This window comes from Bufo gargarizans, chromosome 4 (assembly GCF_014858855.1).
Source record: "Bufo gargarizans isolate SCDJY-AF-19 chromosome 4, ASM1485885v1, whole genome shotgun sequence".
Lineage (NCBI taxonomy): Eukaryota > Metazoa > Chordata > Amphibia > Anura > Bufonidae > Bufo > Bufo gargarizans.
In genome coordinates, this window is record NC_058083.1 from 520,004,020 (window position 1) to 520,031,361 (window position 27,342).

The 27,342-nt window shown below is 44.1% G+C and overlaps 1 protein-coding gene across 3 annotated transcripts in view; it reads left to right on the forward strand.

Annotated features, from left to right (window-relative positions):
- ENAH (ENAH actin regulator) overlaps positions 1 to 21,285 on the forward strand; it is a 65,325-nt gene extending 44,040 nt beyond the window's left edge. Inside the window, exons 5-14 of one of the 3 annotated variants that reach the window (XM_044288701.1) lie at positions 2,024 to 2,403; positions 4,265 to 5,044; positions 9,527 to 9,849; positions 11,271 to 11,416; positions 12,010 to 12,067; positions 13,005 to 13,053; positions 13,174 to 13,240; positions 14,106 to 14,184; positions 14,564 to 14,621; positions 18,523 to 21,285. In XM_044288701.1, coding sequence (XP_044144636.1) covers positions 2,024 to 2,403; positions 4,265 to 5,044; positions 9,527 to 9,849; positions 11,271 to 11,416; positions 12,010 to 12,067; positions 13,005 to 13,053; positions 13,174 to 13,240; positions 14,106 to 14,184; positions 14,564 to 14,621; positions 18,523 to 18,560 — 1,978 coding nt within the window. In that variant the 3' untranslated portion in view covers positions 18,561 to 21,285. The remainder of the gene's footprint in view (positions 1 to 2,023; positions 2,404 to 4,264; positions 5,045 to 9,526; positions 9,850 to 11,270; positions 11,417 to 12,009; positions 12,068 to 13,004; positions 13,054 to 13,173; positions 13,241 to 14,105; positions 14,185 to 14,563; positions 14,622 to 18,522) is intronic. The other 2 variants (XM_044288702.1, XM_044288703.1) reach the window with 2 other exon arrangements.
- The last annotated feature ends 6,057 nt before the right edge of the window (positions 21,286 to 27,342 follow it).

Below are 27,342 nucleotides of genomic sequence, written 5' to 3' on the forward strand. Positions count from 1 at the left end.
AACTTGTGTTTTAAAGTTCGGTGTCTAAAGTTCGAGTTCAGGTTATCGAAGTATCCCGTTATGGTCCGTGGTAGTGGAATCCATAATGCGATTCTTCGATAACCCGAACTTAAAACACAAGTTCGCTCAACACTAGTTAGGAGGTGATGGGTGGGGTAGTGTACTGATTGGATGGTAGTTTAGCAAGTAGTTGATGGATGGGTTTTCCAGTAGTTTGTGAGTAAAAGGGCAGCAGTTTAGTTGATTAGTTAGAATTTTACGAATGTGCATTTTGAGAAAGCAGAGTTATGGGTGATTGTAACATGATGGAGAGAATGAGGAGACGCAGTGAGACGACGACACACGGACTCTGTAGCCTTCATCATCACACAGAGACAACATGGCAGACTTCTGTCCCCTCTGAAGCTCTGCGATCCACACGTGGTGTTGTCAGCAGATGGTCTGGTAGATATTTCCGGGGCTCGCTCTGTAACGGATTATTTTTAGCTCCGGAGTCTTCCTCGCTCCCGGCTTTCATGGGCCTCCCTCATTGCACAAGAGGAGAAGCCGAGCAATGTCTTCTGATGTCACCTCCAGGATTAAAGTTTGGCGTCACTTGTTGTCAGCCCCCCTTCATACAGCAGTGTCAGATGCATTATCTAGATCCCAGTACATAGTAAGCCTGGCCTCAGGGTGACTCAGAGCTGCGCTCCCCTCCCTGCACCCGTGAGCGCCGCTCGCACTATTTATAGTGGGGGAGTCACAGCGAAGGCAAAACTTATTAGAAGGTGATGAGCGGCACAAGGCAAGAATCATGAAGCCCTATGGTTGTTATATAGTACTCCAGGGTGGTGGAAATGGACCAAACGTGGATCGCTTCCTCCTGTAAGTACTCCGAGCAAGGGCCTGACCCCTGAAATGGGGCGTCATGGGGGTGGCAGAGCATTCAAGGTTCAGTTCAGGCCTGTTTCAGATCGGTAGCTCACCCAGCACTGCTATGTCTGTTAGGAGAATGGATTTTCTAGAGGTTGGCTGTCCGGGTAAATTCTTCTACATACAAAATGGGTTGTGGGTTTTTATTGTAACGTCATATAGTGAAGCATCCAGGTACTTGTTATGGTTCTGTAGTGTCTGCTTTGACTTCTTCCAGTTGTATGTGGTCTTCTATGTAGCCACCAGCAGATGTGTCGCCTTGAATATGTAGATGTCCGGTGCATGTTTTGTCCACTTCAGCCATGCCAGTTGCTATCAGTCGTAAAGTCAATCGGTCTCCATTCAGCGTAGAAGGGAAGGTATTGAAACGCTGAGGCTCGGCCATGACACGAGCTCATAGGAAGGGATTGCCGAGGATTAAAGCATGTGTTGGGGACATGTCTCTGGACTCGCTGCCCGTATATGAACTTCATGGCTTGGCTGAGCAACCACCAGGTGTGGGCTGAAGTGGTGTAAAGAGCACCATTGGAATATTCAAAATCCGCCTACAAAATTCAGCGTGGAATCCGCATGGGTTTTATTTTTTAGTGTTTTTTTTTTACGCTTTTTTTTATTTTATTTATAACCAATTGGTGTCATAAATCATAAGCTGCATTTTCAGCTTATGGTTTTTGGCACGGATACGCTCCAAAAACCTTGCAGAAAACGCGTGGCCATGTAAAGAGCGTTTTTGACGCTTTCCAGCTGCATGTCTATGGGAGGAACAGCTGTCATGTAAAGGGCTCCACGTTTCTAGGACGTCACTGCCGCGGCCCTGTAACAAGTCTAGTGGAAAGTCTTTCCAAAAATGGGGGAGGTTGTTGTATTAGGATACTGGAAGCCAACTCCACGCTCACGGGTTTGGAATTAAATGTTGAGCTTGCATCTATGGAGGCGATGTTTGGCCGTCTATGTATTTCTGCCTGTGCCAAGCACGGCTTTTCGTTCTCTGACAATGGTAACTGATTGGTTTTCTTCTTAAATATTAATGTCCTCTGAGCGGAGCATTTACCCGGTCACCATGGTTTCTTTTATCCCCCCTGTAACGCCACTTCTTTTTTACCGTGTCTAGGCAGCTGCAGGAGCAGCAACGACAGAAGGAGCTGGAGCGGGAAAGGCTGGAACGAGATCGCATGGAGAGAGAACGCATGGAGAGAGAACGCATGGAACGGGAGAGGCTCGAGAGGGAGAGATTGGAAAGGGAGCGCCTCGAGAGGGAGAGATTGGAAAGGGAGCGCCTAGAACGCGAACGCCTGGAGCGTGAGCGCCTAGAGCAAGAGCAGCTGGAAAGAGAGCGCGAGAGGCAGGAGAGAGAACATCAGGAGCAACTGGAGCGCGAGCTTCAAGAACAAGAAAGGCTGGAGCAAGAGCAACAAGAGGCAACGACGTTACAGGAGCAATTGGAGAAGGAGCACCAGAAGTGGGAGCGCGAGAGAAGGGCATCTAACACGGGTAAGAAATACTCCACTCAGGTACTTACCAACACTCACCCTTACACCAATATGCCATGCAATAACAGAGACGTCACCTCACTGTAATACAACCACATGCGGACTGATCCCAAAAGTCTGGTATCTGCAAATTTACCTCTGGTGGCTAACTTTTTGGGCGTTTTCTAATGCCCCAGGAGTGATTGTTCTCCTGCAGTCGACACTACTTGTAGGCTAGCGATTATGTGTAGATGGTAGGAGAATTGTAGATCCTCCTGCTCTGCATGAAATTTAATTTGGTAGAGGCTTCCAGTTTGTCGGTGTCTGAGTAAAGTTAAAGTGGTTGTTCAGATGTTCCAAATTTTCAAAAAAAGGGTCAGAATTGCTGAAAATATTTATACATTGCCGAACCTCACTACTCCCGGTCTGATGCTCCCCAGGTCCTCCGATGGTCTTTCTACTTCCTGTTTCTTTGACGAAGGAAATGTGACTTCTCGGCCAATCATTGGCCACGTTGGTGACCTGCCATGACCAGTGATTGGCTGGGGTCATACCTATTGAACCAAAAAGTAGACACCAGCCGAGGACCTGAGAGTTGTTGGAAAGGGAGCAGCAGAACTTCGCTCTGCTATTTTCTGCAAAATCTACCCTTTTTTTTTTTATGATTATCCCTGGTCTTATTCCTCACCAATGATGGATCCGAGGAGGGATCTCGTTATTGTTTCCGCCTTTAAAGGCTATGGAAACCCTTCTGCCCATTTTTTTAAATTATTATTGCATTTTACTTATTTTTGGCCAAGTCATTTTTGCAATTGGTCTTAACGATTTTCAGCAATTTGTGATACAGGGGTTAAAATTTCAGTCCATTTGCAGACCGTCACTTTCTGCTTACTCTCTCCTGTCAGACAATGGCTCATGTTGAGTCCTAGTCTCTGATCTCCTCACCTTATAAACACCCATTTATAGCTAAATTGTTATCAGATTGGTATGGCTATGGCATAAAATGAGTGTCTCTGAGGTGAGAAGATCAGAGATATGAGCCGTCATCTGATAGGACTCCGAAAACAGAAAGTGACTGCAGAATATTGTAAGGTCTTTCGGGCAGGGTCCTCACCCCCTCAGTACCAATCTGTTAATAGTTTCTTGTATTTTTATGTTGTGTGTTGCCCCCGCCTGATGTACAGCGCCAGGAAATTAAAGGCGCTTTCAAAAAAATAATAATAAAACTGAGATTTAAGCCCTGAAAATTTTTAATAAAGACCAATTGCAAAAATGATTTTTTTTAGCCCTAAATAAGAAGAATGCAATCATTTAAAAAAAATTGGCCCTGAAGGTGTTCATAGCCTTTAAGGAAGCTCCATGCCAACTTCAGCAAAATCCTGAGCCCATTTGACACATTTAGACTGGAATGACACATCCCGGTGACATTTCCTTGCCCTAACCGTGATCTTAATCTCTTGGTGGTAGCTTTAAAATTTAAGCGTAGATGCCCTGCGCCAATTATTACCCTCTGTTTGACTTTTTGAGACCTTCCTCTGTCGCAAGAATACAAGATGGAAAATAATTGCAACGAGCTAAGACTCTGCACCGCTGCCAGCATCATGGGTTGAGTAAGGGGATAACCCACTAAAATTAAATATTGGGTAGATTTTCGAGCGTCCATTGCACGCCGGTGGACGATTATGATGTGTGGTGGTGTTGGGGGTGATATCTCTGTTAATGCAGTAACCGATCTAATCTTCTTATACTAACAGTAGATCTCATTGATGCACTTTCTTTGAATGCTGGTTTGGTTGCTTCATTAGCTCCTTTTTTTTCTCTCCTTTTTTTTTTTTGTCCTGTCTGTTGCCGCTTTTTTTGTCGTCCTCACATTCTCACTCCAGACTCATCTTACGACAATTCATTGTATAACTCTCAGCATCCAGACTACCCGACCTGTCGGCCTCACTCATCATCTCCCATATCTTACGCTAAAGCCATTTCCCTCCCAGCCTCTTCTATATGTACAGACTCCATCGCCGACTACGTCATTGTCACCTCCCAGGCCATTAATTCGACGCCGCCGACACCGCCCCTCCGTCACTCGGCGTCGCGTTTTGCCACATCTCTGGGTTCCGCCTTCCATCCCGTCCTCCCCCATTATGCAACGGTTCCGAGACCTATAAATAAGATCGCCAAACCTCCTTCTCCAGTCAACCCTGCACCGCCACCACCTCCTGTTAAACCTATCTCCTGGTCTGCTTCTAATTTTGCTCCACTTCCTCCATCCCCTCCTGTCATGATCAGCAGCCCTCCTGGCAAGGCTACTGGCCCTAGGGCGGTCCACCTGGTGTCTGCATCCCAGCTCGCTCTCCTCTCCAATGCACCCAATGGTCATGCTGATACGTCTTCATATGAAATGTCATGCACTCCTGCTCCACCTCCTGCTCCACCTTTACCATTGTTTCCACCTTTCTCACTGTCCTCATCTCAAGCCACCACTCCTTCTTCTCCAAGCACTCCTCTTGTCTCAGCACCTTCATCCCAGCCTAGTGTTCTGCCTTCTCCTGCAGCTTCTCCTGCCTCTGTTGAGAACTCTTTAATCTCTGTGCTGGGAGACGCCTGTGCTTCTCAGCCAGACTTGACCACAACCTCTCAGCTGATTGACCCTGCGTCCCATCCGGGTAAGGCTTCCTGTCACTGCCAATAACTGACTAACCTTTGACATGCATTCGTAAGGCTTGTGTTCTAACCTAGGGTTGGTCGGAAAGTGTGCCCCTAGGCCTGCACGAGATTGGAGAATATACATTTTCGTGACTTCTCCTGGTTGACACACACATGGTCCTCCTGGAGTCAGACATACCTGATGGGCCCATCTAGTTTCTTGCTTGTGTCAGAGGCGTACAGTGGTGTACATACAGATATTATACTGTGCAGTGCCCCCCTTTTTTGGGGGGATCGGGGTATGTTCCCACAGGGCAGTACGTTGCATACTTTTCACTGCAGAATTGCAGTCGGAAAGCCTGCAGCATGTGTCATAACAAAGAAGAAAGTCTGGTGCCACGTTAGCCAGTAGAAGTGAACTAGGAGTCTCACAGGTGTGATGCCTTTTAATGGCTAACAAAAATGGAAGCCGTGATGTTACCAAGCTTTCCAGACAACTCTGGTCTCTTCCTCAGGCATAATATCATTTTAAAGGGGTTCTACAGGCTTTTAATATTGATGACCTATCCTCAGGCTAGGTCATCAATATCAGATCGGTGGGACTCCGACACCTGGCACCGATCAGCTGTGTGTCAGCTCCTATGTCTATGGCGAGCAGGAAGGGAGACGGTAGTGCGCGCCCTTTTCCTTCGACGCCCGGCAACCCCGCTGATCAGCTGTACGGAGTCCCACCATCCTGAGGATAGGTCATCAATATTAAAAAAGGAAACAAAGGATAAACCCAGGGTGTCCCTAAAAGAGGGGGAAGGGCAAGAACACAGTGTTCACCCAGTACACCCCCAGTGGGGACACTCAAAAATGAAACTCGGCAAAAAGCTCCCGAGCTATAAACAGAAACAAAGGAATCGGAGCTCATAGTACCAAAAAATAGTATATAATTTATTGAAGCATGATAAAATAACATGGATAAAACACATGAATAAATGATGCCATAAACGAGATTTAGAAGCGGAGGACAGAAAAAGGAAAAGACGCCACCCTGGGGGCACAAGCACACGGATCCAAAAGACACGGTACAAAAAAACGTAAAGTACATGAATATCAAATAAGGAGTCAATGCTCAGAGTCATGTACAGTGTGCAGCTGATATATAGTACCTGGTGAGTCACCTGTCGAACGCTAAAACACCTCTGTGTATGTAGTGTAATCTAGTCATTGGTGTGCAGACAGCCCATGCAGTATAGAGCTGTACTGCAGACCAATGAAAAAAGGGAAAAAATGACAGTAATGACAATGGCCAGAGGGAAACAGCAGGAGACAGGAACTCACCAAGGATAGGAGCCGTGTGCCAGGACGACCAGGGTGGCGCTACCCCAACGCGCGTTTCGGCGTACCTTCGTCGGGGGGTGACGAAGGTACGCGCGTTTCGGCGTACCTTCGTCACCCCCCGACGAAGGTACGCCGAAACGCGCGTTGGGGTAGCGCCACCCTGGTCGTCCTGGCACACGGCTCCTATCCTTGGTGAGTTCCTGTCTCCTGCTGTTTCCCTCTGGCCATTGTCATTACTGTCATTTTTTCCCTTTTTTCATTGGTCTGCAGTACAGCTCTATACTGCATGGGCTGTCTGCACACCAATGACTAGATTACTCTACATACACAGAGGTGTTTTAGCGTTCGACAGGTGACTCACCAGGTACTATATATCAGCTGCACACTGTACATGACTCTGAGCATTGACTCCTTATTTGATATTCATGTACTTTACGTTTTTTTGTACCGTGTCTTTTGGATCCGTGTGCTTGTGCCCCCAGGGTGGCGTCTTTTCCTTTTTCTGTCCTCCGCTTCTAAATCTCGTTTATGGCATCATTTATTCATGTGTTTTATCCATGTTATTTTATCATGCTTCAATAAATTATATACTATTTTTTGGTACTATGAGCTCCGATTCCTTTGTTTCCATCAATATTAAAAGCCCGGAGAACACCTTTACCCTAAGTTCACACCTGAGCGTTTTACAGCGCCTTCCTACGCGCTGTAAAACGCTCAACACGGAGAAACCAATGCTTCCCTATGGGAATGGTTCTCACCTGTGCGTTTTACAGCGCGTACGATCGCGCTGTAAAACGCCTGACGCTCAAACAAGTTCTTGAGCTTTTTTTGGGGCGTTTGTCGCGCCTTCCCGCACATAGATATTCGGGAACGCGCGACAATGTGTGCACGCCTGTCTCTGTATGCGCGATTGTAAACGCCCGTACAATCGCGCATACAGAGCGCTCGTTTCAGAACGCTCAGGTCTGAACCCAGGGTTATGCTTGTGGAGGGAGAGAACGGAGTTGTCTCGAAAGCTTGCTATGTTATATCATTTTGTTAGAAATTAAAAGGTATCAAAACTGCAGGACTCTTATTTTGTTTCTCTCGTAGAAAAGTGGATACGTTTACAAATCGAGAGAAAAAGAAACCTGCATTGACCCGTGGTGCAGATTTAAAACCCACAGCGTGTTTGTGGGTGAATTCCACATCAAAATCTGACACAGATTAACTCTTGCAGAGTTTGAGGTGGATCTGTAGCATTGTGAAATCTGTTTTGCTACAGCACATTTAGTGTAAAAAAAAACAAAAAGGTACGCGGACCCGCTGGCCCAGCATGTGGCAGACTAACGTCTTTAGGCTCCATTCACACGTCCGTATAATGGGTCCGCATCCGCTCCGCAAATTGCGGAACTGGTGCGGACCCATTCATTCTCTACAGGGACGGAATTGATGCGCACTGTGCTCTCCGCATTTCTGGAGCGCGCCCCCGATCTTCCGGTCTACGGCTCTGGAAAAAAAAAAATAGAACCTGTCCTATTATTGTCCACTCAAAAATGGGCCGTTCTATGGAGGTGTCGGCTGGGTGTATTGCGTCTGCAAGGTCTTAGATGTCTACTCTGATGTACTACCTAGTGTAAATGCTACATGTCCCACAATGCATTACAGCAGAGCATACTCGATGGAGACCACCGCCCCACATGGGACAGTAGTCAGGTCTATACAGTCTCTGGATAGAACAGCTCTGATTAGATGCACATTAGCTAATTCTCTCCATTATGAACATGTGACAATGTTTCGGTACTATAGTCCTTCTGCAGGTCCTGCAGACTTTTTCCTCTAGTCCATGGGATTAGCGTGCTGTCAAGTAGAACATTCATGTTAGTGGCAGAATGGACCAAATTAGACTGTTTTTTCACCTAATGTATAAATTTGGTCATGTATTTAAAGGGGTGTCCCACAAATGACATTTATGACCTCTCCACAAGATAGATGATAAATGTATGACCGCCGGGACTCCCCTCCATTGCTAGATTGAGCAGTGCCTAGTGGTGGAGGATGCGGGCTGGCGTCCCTTTCCAAGTCTATAGGGATGATCTAGTAGTTGTAGGGGGTCGTCTGGTGATCATACCTTCATCTCCTCTCCTGTGAATAGGTGATGGGTGTCGTTTGTGGGCCACCCCCTTTAGTAGATCAGGACTTAGAGCTGTTTGTCAGTTTTGATTACTTGCTCTTTACATCTTGGTAGATATCCATGTGGCATCCATAGTTGCAGCAGGAAGTGCCGCCATGTTGCACGTCGAAATGGTAAAACAGTCCTGAATTAAGATCAAGCAGGCTAAAAAAAAGAGTTGCCATGATCGTAATTTATAAGTGAAAAGCAATATGGCTGCATTTCCTGCTAATATACTGATGTATGGCCAGGTTTTACATTTTGGGTGAGAATTTCTTGCAATTTCCTTGGTTGAGCAGCAAAGGACAAAAAACACATTGTATCGTATCCCCGTCTATAGGCAAGTTAGTCCTAAGGAACAAACCCACAGCTGCAACCATACTTGGCGGCGCTCAGATATGTGCAAATGTTAAAATTTTTGTTTTAAAAAAAATTGGTATTACATTTATGATAATTCAAAAAGTCTGCCTTTGCACAGATATCTTGGCACATGCAGCATTGCCTGTCTTATAGGAAGCTAGTGCCCTCTAGTGGCACTTTAGTATATCCTGTGCAGTGTGAACATCCAGCCTCATATGTTTTGGTCTAGTGCAGGGGTCAGCGACCGTAAACACTCCAGCTGTTGTGAAACTGCAATTCCCAGCATGCTCCATTCTTTCTATAAGATGTCTGAGAAGAGTAGAGGAAGTATGCATGCTGGGACTTGTAGTTTCACAACAGCTGGAGTGCCGGAGGTTGCCTACCCCTGGTCTAGTGTCAGTTCTGCTATGACGCTGGTGCATTATAGGGTCATCCTCTGTTATTGTGGTTCATCTGGTTGCATTTTTCTATTTACTTTAATTTTTGGCTAATTTTACTAACAGCATTCAACATTTTTTGTAATATGTGACTTTCCAAAAGTATAATTTATAGCGCCCATCAGTACTAAGTATCTTCTAGACTAGATCAGGATTTAGTGTTTATTTATTTTTTGTTGATACCAGTATTGTTTTTTTGACTTTTTTACTCCTGTTTCCTGTAGGTGTTGTCCCGGGACCACCAGCACCACCTCCCCCACCCCCTCTTCCTCTAGGTGCAAGTGTGTCTCAGTCAGCCCCTGCTCCACCACCTCCTTCTCCTCCTCCCCTCCCTCCATTATGGCATTCACCACCTCCTCCTCCTCCTCCTCCTGGACCGCCACCTCCTCCAGGACCTCCACCACCTGCACCTATGGCTGTGGCTCCTCCACCACCACCTGCACCTCCACTTCCATTCTCTGTGGCTTCCGCAAGTTCAGAAGAAAACCGTCCGTTATCGGGCTTGGCAGCTGCACTGGCTGGTGCCAGACTGAGGAAAGTTTCCCGGGTAAGAGAATTCTAAAATTTTTGCCATTTTCCAGATGGCTATGACAACTTGCCCAATATTGTGGAAGTCCATACAAACGCCTATAAAATTCACACGTAAAAGAACCTTTCAGGATTTTGACTGATGGGGAGCCACTACTAAGAAGTAACACTAGCGAGATGGTTCTAATTCTTGGGAGATACCTTTTTGCATATGGAAAAAATGTCATAACTAAATCCTAAGGGAAAAAAAAAAAAGTTAGAGTATATTTTCTATTAGAGATAGGCAGGTGTCTTGTCTGTGAAGGCAGCAAGTACTTACAGCACTACCTTTCAGAGGACTATGCAGCTGTTAATAGAGGGCAGTGTCTTTGGGAGACTAATCATGGCAGCTTTAGTCATTTCCATTCAACAGCAAGCCCTGGCTGCATCAAAGCAACTGTGCTGCACAGAGGTGGGCAAAATATTGAAAATATGTATTTTTTTTTTTAGCTATGGTGATGTTATTAATGAGCATTTTTTATTTTATTTTTTATTATACTTTAAAAGCCTTTTCAGATTTCAACATCCTGCTCACATTACATACTCATAACGGTCTAGATTTAGGGTTTTTCGGGGTGAAAGAAGGCAGTTTCTTTATTACTTATGACCAACACACTCCTTTCATGTCGCAGGCAGCACAGGTATTGCTAAAGAAGTTGTATACTGTGAGGACTAACAAACTGGTCCCTCTCTACCTCAGCTTCTTAGACTATTATATTGTGACCGCTGTTGCAAGAATTATCTATTATATTATCTTTAACATAGCCATGACGGATCCGTCATGAACACCATCGAAAGTCAATGGGGAACGGATCAGTTTTCTATTGTCAGAGAAAACTGATCTGTCCCCATTGACTTAGGCCTCATGCACACGGCCGTGGAACACTGACGTGAGCGGTCCTTGGTATCCCGGCCTGGCATCCTGCTTGACAGCAGGAGCGCACAGTGTCATTGGTTGACATATATGATCTATACGAGTGTATTACTGTACTGCAGCGGCGGCATGAAGCGCACGGCGTCATAGCAACCAATGTCAGCAGGATGCCAGGCCGGGACACCACGGACCACACACGTCCGTGTTCCACGGCCGTGTGCATGAGGCCTTACATGGTGTGTCAGGACAGATCCGTCTTGCTCCGCACCAAATCGCGAACAGAAAAACGCTGCTTTCAGCGTTATTCTGTCTGCGATGGTGACGCGACCAAACAGAACAGAACGCATTTTGGTGCATTCCGTTTCGTTCAGTTCAGTTTTGTCCCCATTGACAATGACTGGGGACAAAACGGAAGAGTTTTCGGTCATAGGATCTTAATAGTGGAATTGAAAACGTGAAAGTAGCCTAAACGGTGTACAAAATGTGTTTTTGATGTATATTAACATGACTAATTCTCTGTTTTCCAGACTGATGATATGTCAAATCAGAGCAGTGTAAGCTCTGCTGGAGCCAGTTCGGCCCCTCCCAAGACCGAAGCTAGTCGTGGGAATGGCCCTCTTCCAATGGTTGGGGGAGGTTTAATGGAAGAAATGAGTGCATTATTAGCAAGAAGGTGAGTTAATATTGATGACTTGTAGTGCAGTAGTCTTGAGAATTGTGGAGTTAATTTCCATGTATAGAAATCTTCAGTTGGAGATGAAGTCCTTTTCCTTGGTATTCCTTTCCACAGCACTCCCTGTCAGCATCAAAGCAACTGTGCTGCACAGAGATTGTTAAAATGTGGAAAAGGGGGGGGGGGGGGCAACATGGATAACCGTAGGGCCTCAAATTATCAACATTAATTGATGGCCCAGAGGATTCCAGTGACAACAGCAACACAGGATGATGGAGATCTACGGTTGTCACCTATTGAGAGCTGGGACTGTTATACAGCATTCTAGGCAAATACTGGTGAACGTTTTATACCACAGAAAGCTAAAGAAATTGCTCTGACACCGAACTGCATGATCATTTGTTAAGAATTAACGTGGAATACTAAGACAAACCACATGCCTCATGGAAGTACGACATAGGGGGAAGGGAGATTTTTTGGGCAAAGTGGTTAATGTATTGCTATCTATTTATGGCAGTGCTGTAAAACCTGTAGTAATACGTACAACTGCACTAACTGTCCCAACTAAAATGATTTTCCTTTACAATATGTAGAAGACGAATTGTAGAAAAAGCACCAACCATAGAACCTGATGCAAAAGAAGACAAGACGGTGAGTGGGGAGTGCAGAAATGTGCAAGTGTCTGAGTAGAAACCCTGAAACCGCCCCCCTTCATTTCATACCATATCTCAATACCCTGAGATGATCAGAAGTTCTGCAGCTTTTTAATATACTTTAATTCATCTCCATTCAGTTCCTGAGATCTCTGCTTGCAGTCAGCAAATGCAAACATTGATTTATTTTTTTTTCTGCAGTATATATATATTTTTTTTTTATAACTGTTGGCTTGTTTTCTGCTTTCAGCAGAATCTGAGCTGTTATTTATATTGACGTATTCTAACAACCCTTCAGTGAGCAGGTCTAGATTTTTTTTCATCCATTTACAGACAGCAAGCAGAGATGTTGAGACACACTTGTCTCCTGCCCCCTATGGTTATACACAGGTTTACACCTTTGGAGTATGTACATCTTTGCAAAAAAAAGTGTGTCCAGGGTTAAAACAAAATGGCCATTTTCTTCAAGAACTAGCACCACACCCCACAGTTAATGTATGGAATTACAGCTGCAGTACCGGACATAACCTATGGGGAGACGTGTCGCTGTGTCTGAATGGAAGCAGCCATGTTGTATTTTACAGCCCTTTAAACCTGCAAAATGTCTTAACGAAAAGAAATGTGTGTGTATACAGCTCCTATGCAGACTGATGTGTCTCCACAGTCATGTGCTGCTCATTTATTATTATTACTGAGTCAGACTGCATCGTGTGCCGTCCGGGCCCGTATTGGGGCCCACAAACAGCGGGTCTGCAATATACGGGCACAGGCCGCGTGTGCACCGTGCCACGGACGAGGACCCGTTCACTTGAATAGTTTCGTAATCTGGTAGATTTGAAGTGGAGGCGAGGAGGGGAAGGCCACGAAAGCACTACGGGGAATTATTCTAGTTCTTTATTTTTATTTTTTTATTTTTTTGTGTATTTTCAATGCAGGAGGAGCAAGAGCCCACACCTACAAAAGCGCCCTCTGCTGGCACACCAGGTACGATCCAGACATGTAATGACTTCACGTAATGTTTTTGGGTAATTGCACAGTGCCTCAAAATCCCATCAGTCCTCCGTTGCGTTAGTTTTATAACCTTTTATCTTTCATATTATACAGAACCTGCAAGAAAGCCTTGGGAACGAACCAACACGATAAATGGTAGCAAATCCCCCGTTATCTCCAGGTACGACAGATCTGCCTGTATTATTGCTACAGACTTTGCTTTTTGTTTCGGAAAGCAACTGCTATACAAGGGCATGTGTCGTGTGTAGTTTTATGCAGAGGCACGTGTATTTTGTTAGCCATTTCTCTCCCTTCGCCATTAAATGGAGTAATAAACATACATTAAGAAACTGTATTACACAAAGTGTTAGGACATTAGGGACAGGTTAACAAAAATGTAGTTACTCTTTAAGCCATAACATTCTGAACAGTGGGGGTCTGATCCCTGGGACCTCCTTGGATCCTGAGAATGAGTCCCTTCAGACTTTTCTATGCACAGAAAGAATATTTATTTATTAGGCTTTTCGTATATATTTTTACACTTTATTTTATGTTTTTGGGAGAATCTTGGTATTTCTATTTTATTTCTATAGTAGATTATGTACCGTAGTTGCTGATATGTATCGGTATAACATTTTCAGATTTATGGAATAGTACTGTCTGCTTTGCCGTTCCATACATTGCCATTTGCAGAAACGTATATCCAGTGGTACAGGTGTTTGTTTTTTTTGTTTTGTTTTTTGGGTGGGGGGATCCTATGGGTGTCGGATGGCAATCTTTATGAGGCGTACCTTTGTTGTTTTTTTACTTATTGATATAGTAGGCGTCGTGTATAGAAAATAAGCTCCTAGAAGTTGTTTGGAAGGGGCTTTTATCTTTTGATGTAATTTTTTTTTACATTGGTATTCTCCCAGCTCAGGGTTACTGTATTAATCCCGAAACGCGTTATCAGCAGGTGCCTGGGGGGGAGGGGGGGAAGTAGGTCTGTCTGTAGGAGTCTGTAATCAGGTTAATTGTAAAACTATTTATTTAATTTGTTTGCACAGACCAAAGTCTACACCATCAGGGCAGCCAAGTGCCAACGGGGTGCAGTCCGAATCCTTGGACTACGACAGACTGAAACAGGTAGGAGAGAGCGACACTGCAAGCCTCCTGGGGTTTGATACACCAGACTACTCAGGTTTCTTGTCCCTGCTGACAAGGGTCTTGATTTTTGTTTGAAATTTGTTTTTTGGGGGAGGTTATTTTGAACGTAAAATCTGTAGCATTTCCTGCTGTGATGCGCCATATGCAACAGTGAAGCGTCAGGCCTGGTGATCTGTTTTAAAGGCAACAATACAATCCCCGAAACGTCTCCTACAAGTGTCATACTGTTACCCTGCCACTCAGATCGCCATGTTTGTTTGATCCTGTGGCGCCAATTGCTAGTTTTTCGGGGAGATGTTTGTGACTGTTCAGTTAAATATATGCACTTATATTTTTTGTTTTCCTTCCCTCCTATCAGGATATTTTAGAAGAGATGAGAAAAGAATTAGCAAAACTGAAAGAAGAGCTCATTGACGGTACGTACCTAAAAAAAAAAAAAAAAAAGAGCGCAGTCATTTAATTGGCACATTTATCCGTACACTGAAACCCCTGTTATCCAGCATCCAAAAAGTGAGCTGGTCAGACTGCGCAGAGAGAATCAAGTGTCATGGCAGCACTTAAAGGGATTTTCCAGGAATTTGATATTGATGACCCATCTTCCGGATAGGCCCTTATTATCTGATAGGTAAGGGTCCGACTCCTGGCACCACCGCCTGGACACCGTTTGAAGAGGCCAGGGAGCACCTCGTCCTAGACCTGTGACATCATTTTCATCGGTCACATGGTGTGGTTGTAACTCAGTCCCATTCAAGTGAATGGTCGTTAGCTACAATACCAAGCAAAGCCGCTATACAGTGTACGGTGCGGAGTAGCTGCAGTGCTTACTGGAGTGCCGCGGGGTGCTGGGAGTCAGACCCCACCGATCAGGTGTCTTCATTCTTCTCCTCCCACTTCTTAAAACTCAATGTGGAGAAAACAGAATTCTTTCTCTTCCCTCCATGTCACTCAGCCCCCCTACCTGACCTCTCCATTACAGGTAACAGCGCTATGCTCTCTCCAGTCTCCTGCCTGGGGATAACATTGGATTCTGCCCTGTCCTTCAAGCCACACATACAAACCCTCACCTCCACCCGCCGATTTCAACTAAAGAACATCTCTTGTATTCACTACTTCCTCACCCCCAAGTCAAGTAAAATGCCAGTGTATGCCCTTGACATCTCCCGCCTGGACTACTGCAACATTCTCCTCTGTGGCCTCCCATATCACACCCTCACACCCCTCCAATCTATAACTCTTCTGTCCGGTTATTCCACCTCTCCCCGTTACTCCTCTGCCAATCCCTTCACTGGCCCCCCATTGCCCAGCGAATTCAGTGCAAGATATTAACACCATAGAAGTCTGTCCACATCCAGTCTCCTCCTTACATCTCTAACCTGCTTCTCAGATACATCCCCACACGTAATCTCTGATCCTCCCAACACATCAGACTCCCCCCCCCCGCCCCACATCCAAACCTCCAAAAGTAACCTGAAAGCCTACCACCTGCAATAAGCATGCACACAGCCAGATGTGTCCTTCCCTTGTAGACTGTAAGCTCTTGCAGGCAGGACCCTCTCCGCTCCATACCAGTCTGTTACAAAGTTCATGCATATTGTACTTGTGGTGTTTTTATTATGTGTGTGAACCCCCTCTTAGATGTACAGCACCATGGAATTAATGGCACTTTCATTTAAATAACAATGATATTGATGACCATTCCTGAGGATGTCATCAGTATCTTACTCAGAAAATCCCCTATTGTTTGTTAGGTACAAGGAGAATGGAGCGGGGAGAGCTGTGGCACCACCAAGCGCTGCTCCCATACAAGTGAATGGGGGGCGCACCGCGCACGTGCAGCCCCTGCTTCCATTTATCTCTATGGGGCAGACGGAAATAGCAGAGCCATCGCTCGGCTATTTTCGGCCACCCCATTGAAATGAAGAGGGCGGCTGCGCACGTGCAGTTCTCCCTCCATTCATCTTCCCGCTCCGCTCCCGTTGTAGGTGCGGGTCACAGAGGTGTTACCCACACCTATCAGACAATGGGGGCATATCCTAGGGATATGCCCGCATTGTATGTGATGGTAAAACCCCTTTAAGCACCCTTGCTTTCTTTGCCCTCAGAACTAATTGTTGTGATAATCTTGTTTAACCCCTTCCCGACATATGACTTAATAGTACGTCATGGCGGCAAGTGTGTGCCCGATCACTGCAGGCTCCCGGCAGTCCCTGATAGCTGGGCCCCTGCTGTATCCGCCGGCGCTGCTGTGGCGGGTACCCGATGGGTGAGAAGGCAGCCCGATACCGTGCAGAGGCTGCCTAATGCCTTGCATGGCATCGGGGCCTGCCTTCTACGGGGGCCGAGGAGGTCAAGCCCCAGGATCGTCTCCTAGGCAATCTGTTAGTGTATTACTCTGTGTAATACACTAACAGGCAATGCATTACAATACAGATGTATTGTAATGCATTGCAGAGGAGATCAGTCCCTCAAAAGTTGAAGTCCCAGGGTGAGAGAATTTTTATTAAGTATTTTTAATTAAAAAAAAACTCCCCTTTCCCCTGATTTTATAATAAAAAAAATACACATTAGGTCCGTAACGACCGGCTCTATAAATATATCACATAATCCACCCCGTCCATTTAAAAAAAAATAAAAAAAATTTTTTTTTCACCTCACAAAAAGTGCAAAAACAATTGATCAAAAAGGCGTATGTCCCACAAAATGGTACCAATAAAACAGTCACCTCATCCCGCAAAAAATGAGCCCCTACATAAGAAAATCACTAAAAAAAAATATATATATAGCTCTCAGAACATGGAGACATTAAAACATCATTTTTTTTTGTTCCAAAAAATGCTATTATTGTGTTAAAGTGAAATAAATAAAAATAATATACCTATTAGGTATTGCCACGTCCATAACGATCTGCTCTATAAAAATGTCACATGACCTAATCCCTCAGGTGAATGTTGTAAAAAAAAAAAATGCCAAAGCCAATTTTTTGGTCACCTTGCCCCATAAAGTGTAGTAATGAATGATCAAAAAAATCATATGTACCCAAAAATGGTACCAATAAAAACTTCAACTCTTCCTGCAAAAAACGAACCTCTGCAAGACGATCGGCAGAAAAATAAAAAAATATGGCGTTCAGAAAATGGAGACCCAAACATATATTTTTGTTTTTCAAAAATGCTTTATTATGTAAAACTGAAACAAAGAAATTAGACATATTTGATATCATTGCGTCCGTAACAACCTGCTCTATAAAAATAGCACATGATCTACCCCGTCGGATGAATGTTGTAAAAAATAAAAACTGTGCCAAAACAGCCATTTTTTGGTTACCTTGCCAGAGCAATTAAAAATCATATGTACCCCAAAATAGTACCAATAAAACTGGCACCTTATCCCCTAGGTTCCAAAATGGGGTCACTGTAAGGGTGCATCAGGGGGGCTTCAAATGGGACATGGCATCTAAAAACCAGTTCAGCAAAATATGCCTTCAAAAACCATATGATGCTTCTTTTCTTCTGCTCCCTGCCCTGTGCCCTTACATCACTTTGCGACTATGTGGGGTGTTTATATAAACCAGCATCAGGGTAATAAATATTGAGTTTTGTTTGACTGTTAACCCTCGATGTGTTAAAGAAAAAAAATGGATTACAATGTAAAATCTGTGAAAAAAGTGAGATTTAGAAATTGTATCTCCATTTTCCTTTTAATTCTTGTGGAACACCTAAGGGTTAACAAAGTCTGTAAAATCGGTTTTGAGTAACTTGAGGGGTGTAGTTTCTACAATGGGTTCATTTATGAGGGCTTCCACAATGTAAGCCCCATAAAGTTACTTCAGACCTGAACTGGTCCTTAAAAAGTGGGTTTTAGAAATTTTCTTAATTTTCTTAATTTTTAATGACATTTACGAAATGATGCCAACATGAAGTAGACACATGGGGAATGTTAAGTAATAAATATTTTAGGAGGTATCACTTTCTGTTTTAAAAGCAGAGAAATTTAAATTTTTAAAATTGTGACTTTTTTCAATTTTTTGTTTTGTAAATTTGAGATTTTTTTCATAAATAAAGGTAAAATATATTGACTAAAATGTATGACTATCATGAAGTACAATGTGTCCGGAGAAAACAATCTCAGAATGGCTTGGATAAGTAAGTGTTCCAAAGTTATTACCACATAAAGGTACATATGTCAGATTAGCAAAAAATAGCCTAGACAGGAAGGCAAAAACTGGCCTAGGGTAGAAGGGGTTAACTATAGACCTTTCACGTACCGTCTCATGGTTTTCTAACGTACGTGTTTTTGTTTTTCTTCCTCCTATTTTAGCCATCCGGCAAGAGCTCGGAAAATCAAACAGTACATAGAAAAGACTGAAGGGAGGCGACGCAGTGCCCTGATTAGAAACGACTTCTCCTTTTTTTCTAAGATGTTTTAAAGGAAGTCTGAGAATCCTGCAACCTGGGAACCGCAAATAAAGACCTTTCAGAAACTTCAGTTTTGGATGTATACAGAATCTCTCATGGTTTTCTGCCTTTAAATTTTCCCCTTCTTGCACCTCAAGAGCGATGGTCTTAAAAAAAAAAAAAACACACTGAACAATTATGCAGAAGTTCCTATTTCCTGATTATTTTTAATATATTTTTCTCCTGTCCAATGAGCTGACATATATATGAGAATCCAACCACCTCAAAAAGAAAAGCATTGCCCTTCAATAACGTATTCCAGAGGAGAGAAGTGTCTAGTCAAGCAAGTTATCCGATCGTTGACTGCAAGTGTAACTCAGGTTCGTCTTCCTAGGATATCTGATCATTTTTTGGTTTTTGAAGCACCCACACCGTGTAGACTATCGCTACATTCTGGGCACCACACTCATATATATATTTTTTTTAAGTTATTCTCGGGGAAGCCAGTCACAGGCCTGATATTTAGGAGACGTTGGGGTCAGGGGCGTAGTGTTGCACCTTGAGCGTTTTAATTTTCTACCTAATTTTTGATACTTTGGCAGAGGGCGACTTGTGTTTGTCGTTTCGTTGACGAGAAGACAAGCCAAGTGTCTGTGACGGGCGTGAAAGAATAAGGAAAGCCTTTCTTAAGTTAACGCTTCTACCAAATCAGAAACCCATTAGAGCTATGATTAGAGATTTACTTTACCGTGCATGCGGAGAAAAATATTGTAGGATCCTCAGCACCTAGAAAAATTTAAAAGTTGCATGTCCAGATAGCGGGCTGTCCCAGACCTCTCCATTATCTAAGATAAGCTTTTTCTTGGCCATCTTCTTGTAACCTTCTTCTCCATGATGACCTGGCTTTACGTTCTGCCCTTTCGTTCATGACCCTGATGACGGATTGGATGGTACTGAGGTTTTTCTATGCCGGAAGGGAAAGTTAGTCTGGAATTTGAAGGTTCCTGCGGTTGAAGGAAGTCACCAGCTAAAGTGACTCTGGTGGGATGTCTGATTTGAGAAGGACGTTGGTAATGTTGGAAGTCTTGGTTGGAATTGTGCCATACTGACATGGAACCTCTGAGATCTTATGGATATATGGGATATTACTGCAGCTCATAAAATGGGAAACCTGCCCCCTAGCAAGTGCTGGACACCAAAGCAAGATGCCTCTACAAGCTTGGAAGATATGGACCTCGATCTACTATGTTGTACCGAAGGCCATAGATATTCCAAACCGAAAAAAAAAAAAGATTCAACCAGTATCTCAATGTGCAAGCTGCCACTATTACCCCTCTCCCATCCTCCTAAAAAAATAAACTGCCGTGCATGGTACGAAGTAATGGAACTGTGGACTATTTGGGACAGGCTTGTCCAGGACCGGCTCACGTGAGGATTTGTCATCCACTATCTGTTCATTTCTGTGGACATTTCAGCTGTAAGAGTTCAGCCAATGTATGTGATCCCGCGGGTCATTTCCGTCGGCTCCCTGACTAAAGCCAACATTTTGTTACGACGACTATCAGTCCAAAGTATGACAACCCATGACGGGGAGGACGGTTCCGCCCCGTGTTTTTGAATGATACCGGTTTTATGCACTATGCGTTTTTGTGCCTTGGTCTAAAAAAAAAGGAAAAAAAAAAGAAACCTGATCTTTCTGTTCTAGAGTAATCATATGTCTTTCCATCTTGCATTCACATCTCATGTGATATCAGTTACTTTTTAGTTCCCCCTCCAAAATGTTCTTGCAGTACCCCCATAGTCTCATATTTGCTAACACTAAAGGATATCCACCAGTTATTACTAGATCATTAGAGATTTTCTGTAATATAAATTATAGAGGGTGGTTTTTTGTTTTCTTTAAAAAAATAAAAAATTCTAAAATTTTCTAGCTTAATTTTTATTAAAAATCTACCGTAATTAAAAAAAAAAAATTCTGGAAACGATAATCATTTCAAGGGGGTTATGTCTTTTGTTTGTGTTGGGTGTCTTACAAAGTTTTGAGATATCCCGCCCTATGCGAACTTTCTTTAGCAACACTGTGACATATATATATATTTACCCATTATACCCAAAGGGGGGTAAAAATCATCAATTGCAATGAAACTGAATGTATAAAATCTGTGTGCTGGTGCTGAAATCTCTCCTTCAGTCATCCCGGTCATGTTACATGTGTCTCATGTGAAGCAGGAGTCGGAATCCTCTTATGAATGTCACCTGCCCGTGCTTCTTGTTTTTACCACATTAGTTTTTTCTTTTTTTTTTCTTTTTCATGTCATCTCTATTTTTTACCATTGTTGCATTTTAAATTTACTACATGCTAACTTTTTTTGTTTTGTTTGAGCAAATGAAATAAAATTGCAATATTAAGTGTTGCTACCATTGGTCTGGTGAAGGCTTCTAATCTTTGGACTGCGGGGGAAAAACTTTTTCAGACAGGTTATCTTGAATGTGACTTTAAACAAAAAAAATGGAAAAAAAAAATTGCTGAATGCCCTATAAATAACTTTACGGTATCTCTTCTTGAAGGGTTTACATACGCTATCATTATTTTTCTAATTTTGAAGATACATTTTACCAGTATTGAATACGCTCCGATAATGTAAGAATATGTAATATGTATAAATGAAGACTGTATATAATCGCACTTGTCGTGGTTTATCTTAAAACTGGATTTTTAGCAAAAAAATTAATAAAAAATGGGTTGACGGTGTATGAGAAACAAGTTAAATGGGTTTCTCGGAAAGTGATCACGTGTTGCTAGGATATGCCATCACTTTATAATTGGAGAGGATCTTACCCGATCCTGGCTATGCAGGAAACATTGAGATTAATGGGGTGTGCCACGGTGCAGAGGAAAACGGGGGGGGAAGCACAGCTCATCAAGTCATGGCCCAATCATCAAGTCATGGCAATATGCTATTACTCTGTGAGGTAGGAGACCCACTTTATTATGAAGCAACAACGTAAAAAGCCACAGCTTAAAGCCCCTTCCTTCACAAACGAGACACCACCTACTCTAAATGGGCTGATGTGGTTCATGTAGGCAAGTCAATAGCCAAGAGAAGTCTGCCAAGGCTTTGCCGTAAATCTTTCTGCAGGTGCCACTAGGGGGAAATCGTATGAACTTCCTGAAGACTCATTTACTTCTGAGTTCTATGGTGCTAGCTGACATTCCTATACAGTGAGCTCCCCCTAGTGGTGACTGCAGACGGCTAAAATATTAGAATTTATAGGGGGGAATGTCTATAAAATGGTTTAGCATGGTGTAAATAAAAAAAAATAAACTCCTGTTTGAGGCTGCCTGGCCCCTTCCTGCAGCAGAAACAAAGTCCTGACACAGACGTGACCACTGCAGCCAATTATATACATATATATTAGGGAACAGTGGAATATTCCTCTAGCTCTCTGGAAGAACCGTGTGCCTGCCCTACAGGGGCTGTAAATGTTCCAAAATCTCCTCAGTCACCTATAAATATCCATCTCTAGAGCAGGGATCAGCATTCCAGGTGCTATGAAACTACAACTCCTAGCATGCTCCTATCCAAGCAGGTGTGCATGATGGGAGATGTAGTTTCACACCTGCTTGGCTGAAATCCCACCGAAGTGAAAGGAGCATGCTAGTAGTTGTAGTTTCACAACAGCTTCAGGTTGCTGATCCCTGGTCTAGAGTAATAGTGTATAGAAGACAGGAGGGGGATGCAGCTGCAGCTTCTGACACACATGGGAGGGGGCAGATGTGTGGCGTGTTGAGCACTAACTTCACATTCGGAGGAGTTTGTCCGCTCTGCATACATGGAGAGAAAAGCATTCACAGTGATGGGGGAAAACGCAGAACATCACAGGTTAGACTCGTTCTGTCTGCACTACATTGCCTCACAACCTGGAATTAACATGGATTGTTTGAGGATTTGCATCATGTAATTTACAGAACATGCCCACAACTATGAAGAGGTGTTTTTTTTTTTTTTTTTTTTTTTTTTTTTTTATATATTATTCATTGTGAAGCAAACAACAAATAACAGAAAAAGTCAATGTGCATAACTATTCACCCCCTAAAGTCAGTACTTTGTAGAGCCCCTTTTGCAGCAATCACGGCTCCAAGTCGCTTTGGATAAGTCTCTATGAGCAGTCGCCACATCTTACCGCTGGGGTTTTTGACCATTCCGTCTCAGAACTGCTCCGGCTCCTTCAGGTTGGATGGTTTGCGCTTGTGAACAGCAATCTTTACGTCTGACCACAGATCTTCTATTGGTTTGAGATCTGGGCTGTGACTCGGCCATTCCAACACATTTACGTTTCCCCTTAAACCCCTCAAGTGTTGCTTTAGTCGTGTGTTTGGGGTCATTGTCCTGCTGGAAGGTGAACCTCCGTCCGAGCCTCAGATCACGCACAGAGTGGTGCAGGTTCTGCTGAAGAATATCCCTGTATTTAGCACCATCCATCTTTCCCTCCACTCTGACCAGTTTCCCAGTCCCCCCGGCACGATGCTGCCACCACAATGTCTCACTGTGGGGATGGTGTTCTTTGGGTGATGTGATGTGTTGGGTTTGCACCAGACATAGTGTTTTCTTTGGCCGAAAAGTTCAATTTTAGTCTCATCAGACCAGAGCACCTTCCTCCATACATTTTGGGAGTCTCCCACATGCCTTTTCCCAAACTCACAAAGTTCCTTATGGTTTTTTGCTGAAAGTAATGGCTTTCTTCTGGTCACTCTGCCATAAAGCCCAACTCTATGGGGCGTACGGCTTATTGTCATCCTCTGTACAGATACTCCAGTCTCTGCTGTGGAACTCTGCAGCTCCTCCAGGGTTACCTTAGGCCTCTGTACTGCCTATCAAATTAATGCCCTCCTTGCCCGGTCCGTGAGTTTTTTGGTGGTGGCCGTCTTCTGGCAGGTTTACTGTTGTGTCATATTCTTTCCATTTGGTTATGATAGATTTGGATATTTTTATTATAACCTAACCCTGACTTGTACTTCTCAACAACATTGTCCCCTACTTGTTTGGAGAGTTCCTTGGTCTTCATAGCAATGTTTGGTCAGTGATGCCTCTTGCTTAGGTGTTGCAACCTCTTGGGCCTTTCAAGAAAGGTGTGTATATGTAATGACAGATCATGTGACACTTAGATTGCACACAGGTGGACATCATGTCACTAATGTGACTTCTGAAGGTAATTGGTTGCACCAGAGATTTTTATGGGCTTCCTAACAAAGGGGGGGTGAATACATACGCACATGCCAATTTTCTGTTTTCTATTTTTAAAAACAATAGTTTTATTTATATATTTTTCTCATTTCACTGACTTAGGCCCCATGCACACGGCCGTTGTTCACAGCCGTGTGCGGGCCGTGGAACCGCGGCCTGGATCCCTCCTGAGAGCAGGAGCGCACGGCGTCACTGGTTGCTATGACGCCGTGCGCTCCCTGCTGCCGGCACAGTACAGTAATACACTGGTATAGATCGTACCAGTGTATTAATGTACTGTGCCGGCAGCAGGGAGCGCACGGCGTCATAGCAACCAGTGACGCCGTGCGCTCCTGCTCTCAGGAGGGATCCAGGCCGCGGTTCCACGGCCCGCACACGGCTGTGAACAACGGCCGTGTGCATGGGGCCTTAGACTATTGTGCTCTGATCAATCACATAAAATTACAAAACATTGAACTTAAGGCTGTAATGTAACAAAACACTTGGTGGAATGGTGCGGAACGGAACACTACGGAAGCACTACAGAGTGCTTCTGTGGCATTTCGTCCCGTACTTCCGTTCCGCAAAAAGATAGAACATGTCCTATCTTTTTGTGGAACGGCCGGATCGCGGACCCATTAAAGTGAATGGGTCCATGATCCGCTGCGGCTGCCCCACAGACGGTGTTCGTGCATTGCGGCCTGCAGCACGACCACGGGGTGCACACGTTCGTGTGCAGGAGGCCTTAATGCTAGGGCTGCCTAACGACATGTGTCGCGTGACATTTTGTCTCAACAATTTTTATAATTATAGGCTATGGTGTCGCACTGCGACACGACTATCATTTTAAAAATTGTCGTGCGACATCAATGTCGCGCAACACATGTAGCAGTGTAGTTCTGCCCTATGTGTCGTGCGACTTATTGTTGTGTAGCCCTAGCCTAAAGCTGACCTACAGCAGTGAAGAAAAATGGCTGGGTTGTTATGGAAACCTGGAGAAAAACTGTGTGTATGTGGAGACTAAGGGCCTGCAAGCTTCTATTGGCTGATAAGGGACATGTGACCGTGTGTATGGCAGTTGGGATTTGAAGAGAGACTTGCAGGCTTGTATTGGCTAATGCAGGTCATTTTTTGGGAATATCTCAGGAACAGTATGTCCTACAGAGCTGTGACCCCCACAATATTTCTTTCCAGGTAGCTAGGGCGGTGTATACCAAGTTTTGTTGAAATCGATGGTTGTGATTTTGAGTGATCATGGAACATACATACGTCTTTCTTTTTATATATAGTTTGCCCTTTAAGAATCATTCAGAGCAGTAATCTGAGAAGCTGGACCTGTTCCTATTAGGGAGGGGACATTTCCTTGTATTGATTGTGCAGGATGCTGGACAAACAGCAGTCACACAGATGTCCAGTAATTCTCGTCCTCTGTTCACACCGCACTAGAGAGAGGTTTTCCTAGAATGACATGTGTCTGATTGGTGGGTTCCAAATGCTTGGATCCCTGCCCGATCACGAGAATTGGGGTCCCCTGTTTGCCTGAAGCAGCAGTTGAGCGTATGCACAGAAATGTGGAATTAGTGAGACTTTTATATTACTATGGGGATATCTGTTTGGTGCTGTTATTTCTGCAGTATAGTATTTGGGGGAGCACAGTGGGCCCAGTATTGGGGGTAGAAGCAGAATAACACCAGGAGGGGGAGGATGATAGAAAAGGGAGGCGCTGGATGTAAGGTTAGTTTCACACTACTTTTGCACCCTTCTAGCCGGCTCTTCCGGCATGGAAAGTTGGGAATCAGCCGGACAAAAACCTATTTGTCCAGGCGATTGTCGGCATATTTGCTGGGTTGCTACCAGATCTCTGATGGACCACTTTATAGTTGTTAGGGCTGCCAGCCATTCATGGCTGTTCCTGCTGGATCTGTGAACACTAGTGTGAAAGTAGCCTAAGAGGCACTTGGTGCTGTATTCTCCTGTATGTTTGGTAGAGCCACCGGTCCTGTCTGTGTTGACACCAATTGTCTGGCTTCATCAGCAGCCTGTACATTTGGGTCATTAACAGTGCAGTCATCGCTTCTGTTAAGGAGCTAGCTGCCCTAATAGCACGTTTTGGCAGTGTAAAGGTTGGATGCAACAAATCCTCCCTCGCAATTAAAGGGCAGCAATTGGTTTCCAATGTTGCCTTATTACTGCTAACCAGCTAATTGTTGGTAACAGCATTCCGAGACGTGGCAATGTTCCCAGTCAATAACAAATAGTGGCTGGGTTCGTTCACTGGCATTTAATCGGCATCAGTAGCAATGACTGATTGTGCCGATGTGAACTCTCTGATATTCATCAGCAGCTCGCACTTTCAGTTCACTAACAGTATAGCCATTGCCAGCATCTAAGGGTCAGTCACCCCAGAGTAGGCAAAATTGTGTAGAGGGTGGATGGTATAAATCCCCTCACACAATTTAAGCAAAAAATTCACACTCTTCATCCCAGGGCACATATGTTAAGCGCCCTGGGTGTTGGCAATTAATAGACTGTAAACAGCCTATTAATACAGCCAGCACGTATTACACCTCCATGGTTATGCGGCAGGGTTTCTGCTGTTCTCACTTGTTCTGGAGTGAGTGACTACACATGTCGCCTCCAATTGATGACAAATACTATCTCTCACAGTGGGCCATAAACTGTGTTTTTAACACCCTAGCAGGTTATTTTGTGTGTTGTCTGTGTTTGTTTATATGAGGATCACAATCATCAGTGATACTTTTTTACGAATTATCTAATAAAAGTGAAGTATTAATTACACTTGGGCCAAGATAGGTTTCTATTGCCTGTATAGGCATCTGTAAATATGTGTATGATTAACCTTGCCCTGGTCGGTCCTGTATTTAAGGATATGTTTGGTAGAGCTGAACATAATGTCCATCCAGCAAGTAAATTGTCTTTAGTGATGGGGTTCGTTTGTATGGGGCAGTTGCCTTGAGGATTAGGATACCTTCACATTTGCGTTTTTGCCTGATCCGACAGCGATCAGCAAAAACGCCTCCGTTTTTGATAATACAACAATCTGCATCCGTTATGAACGGATCCGGTTGTATTATCTGTAAAATAGCAATGGAAGGATCCGACATGAACAGCATTGAAAGTCAATGGGTTCCGGATCTGTTTTCTATTGTCTGTCTTGCTCCGCATTCCATGTCTGACAGAAAACCGCAGCTTGCTGTGGTTTGCTCTCCGGTATGGGAACGCAACCAAACCATTTTGGAGCACTCCGTTCTGTTAAGTTACGTTTTGTCCCCCATTGACAATAAATGGGGACAAAACGGAAGCGTTTTTCTCCCGTATGGAAAAGTTAAAGGCAAGTGTGAAGGAAGCCTTAGGCACGTATGCATTGGGGCACAGATATTTTGGGACCTTACAACTCCCCTGCTATTAGCAATGGTTTTTCAGTTTTCTTTAGCTAATACTCTTCGCATTCCGTACTTGCATTGGGTATAGCTGCAGCAGGACGAGCGCTGGAGACT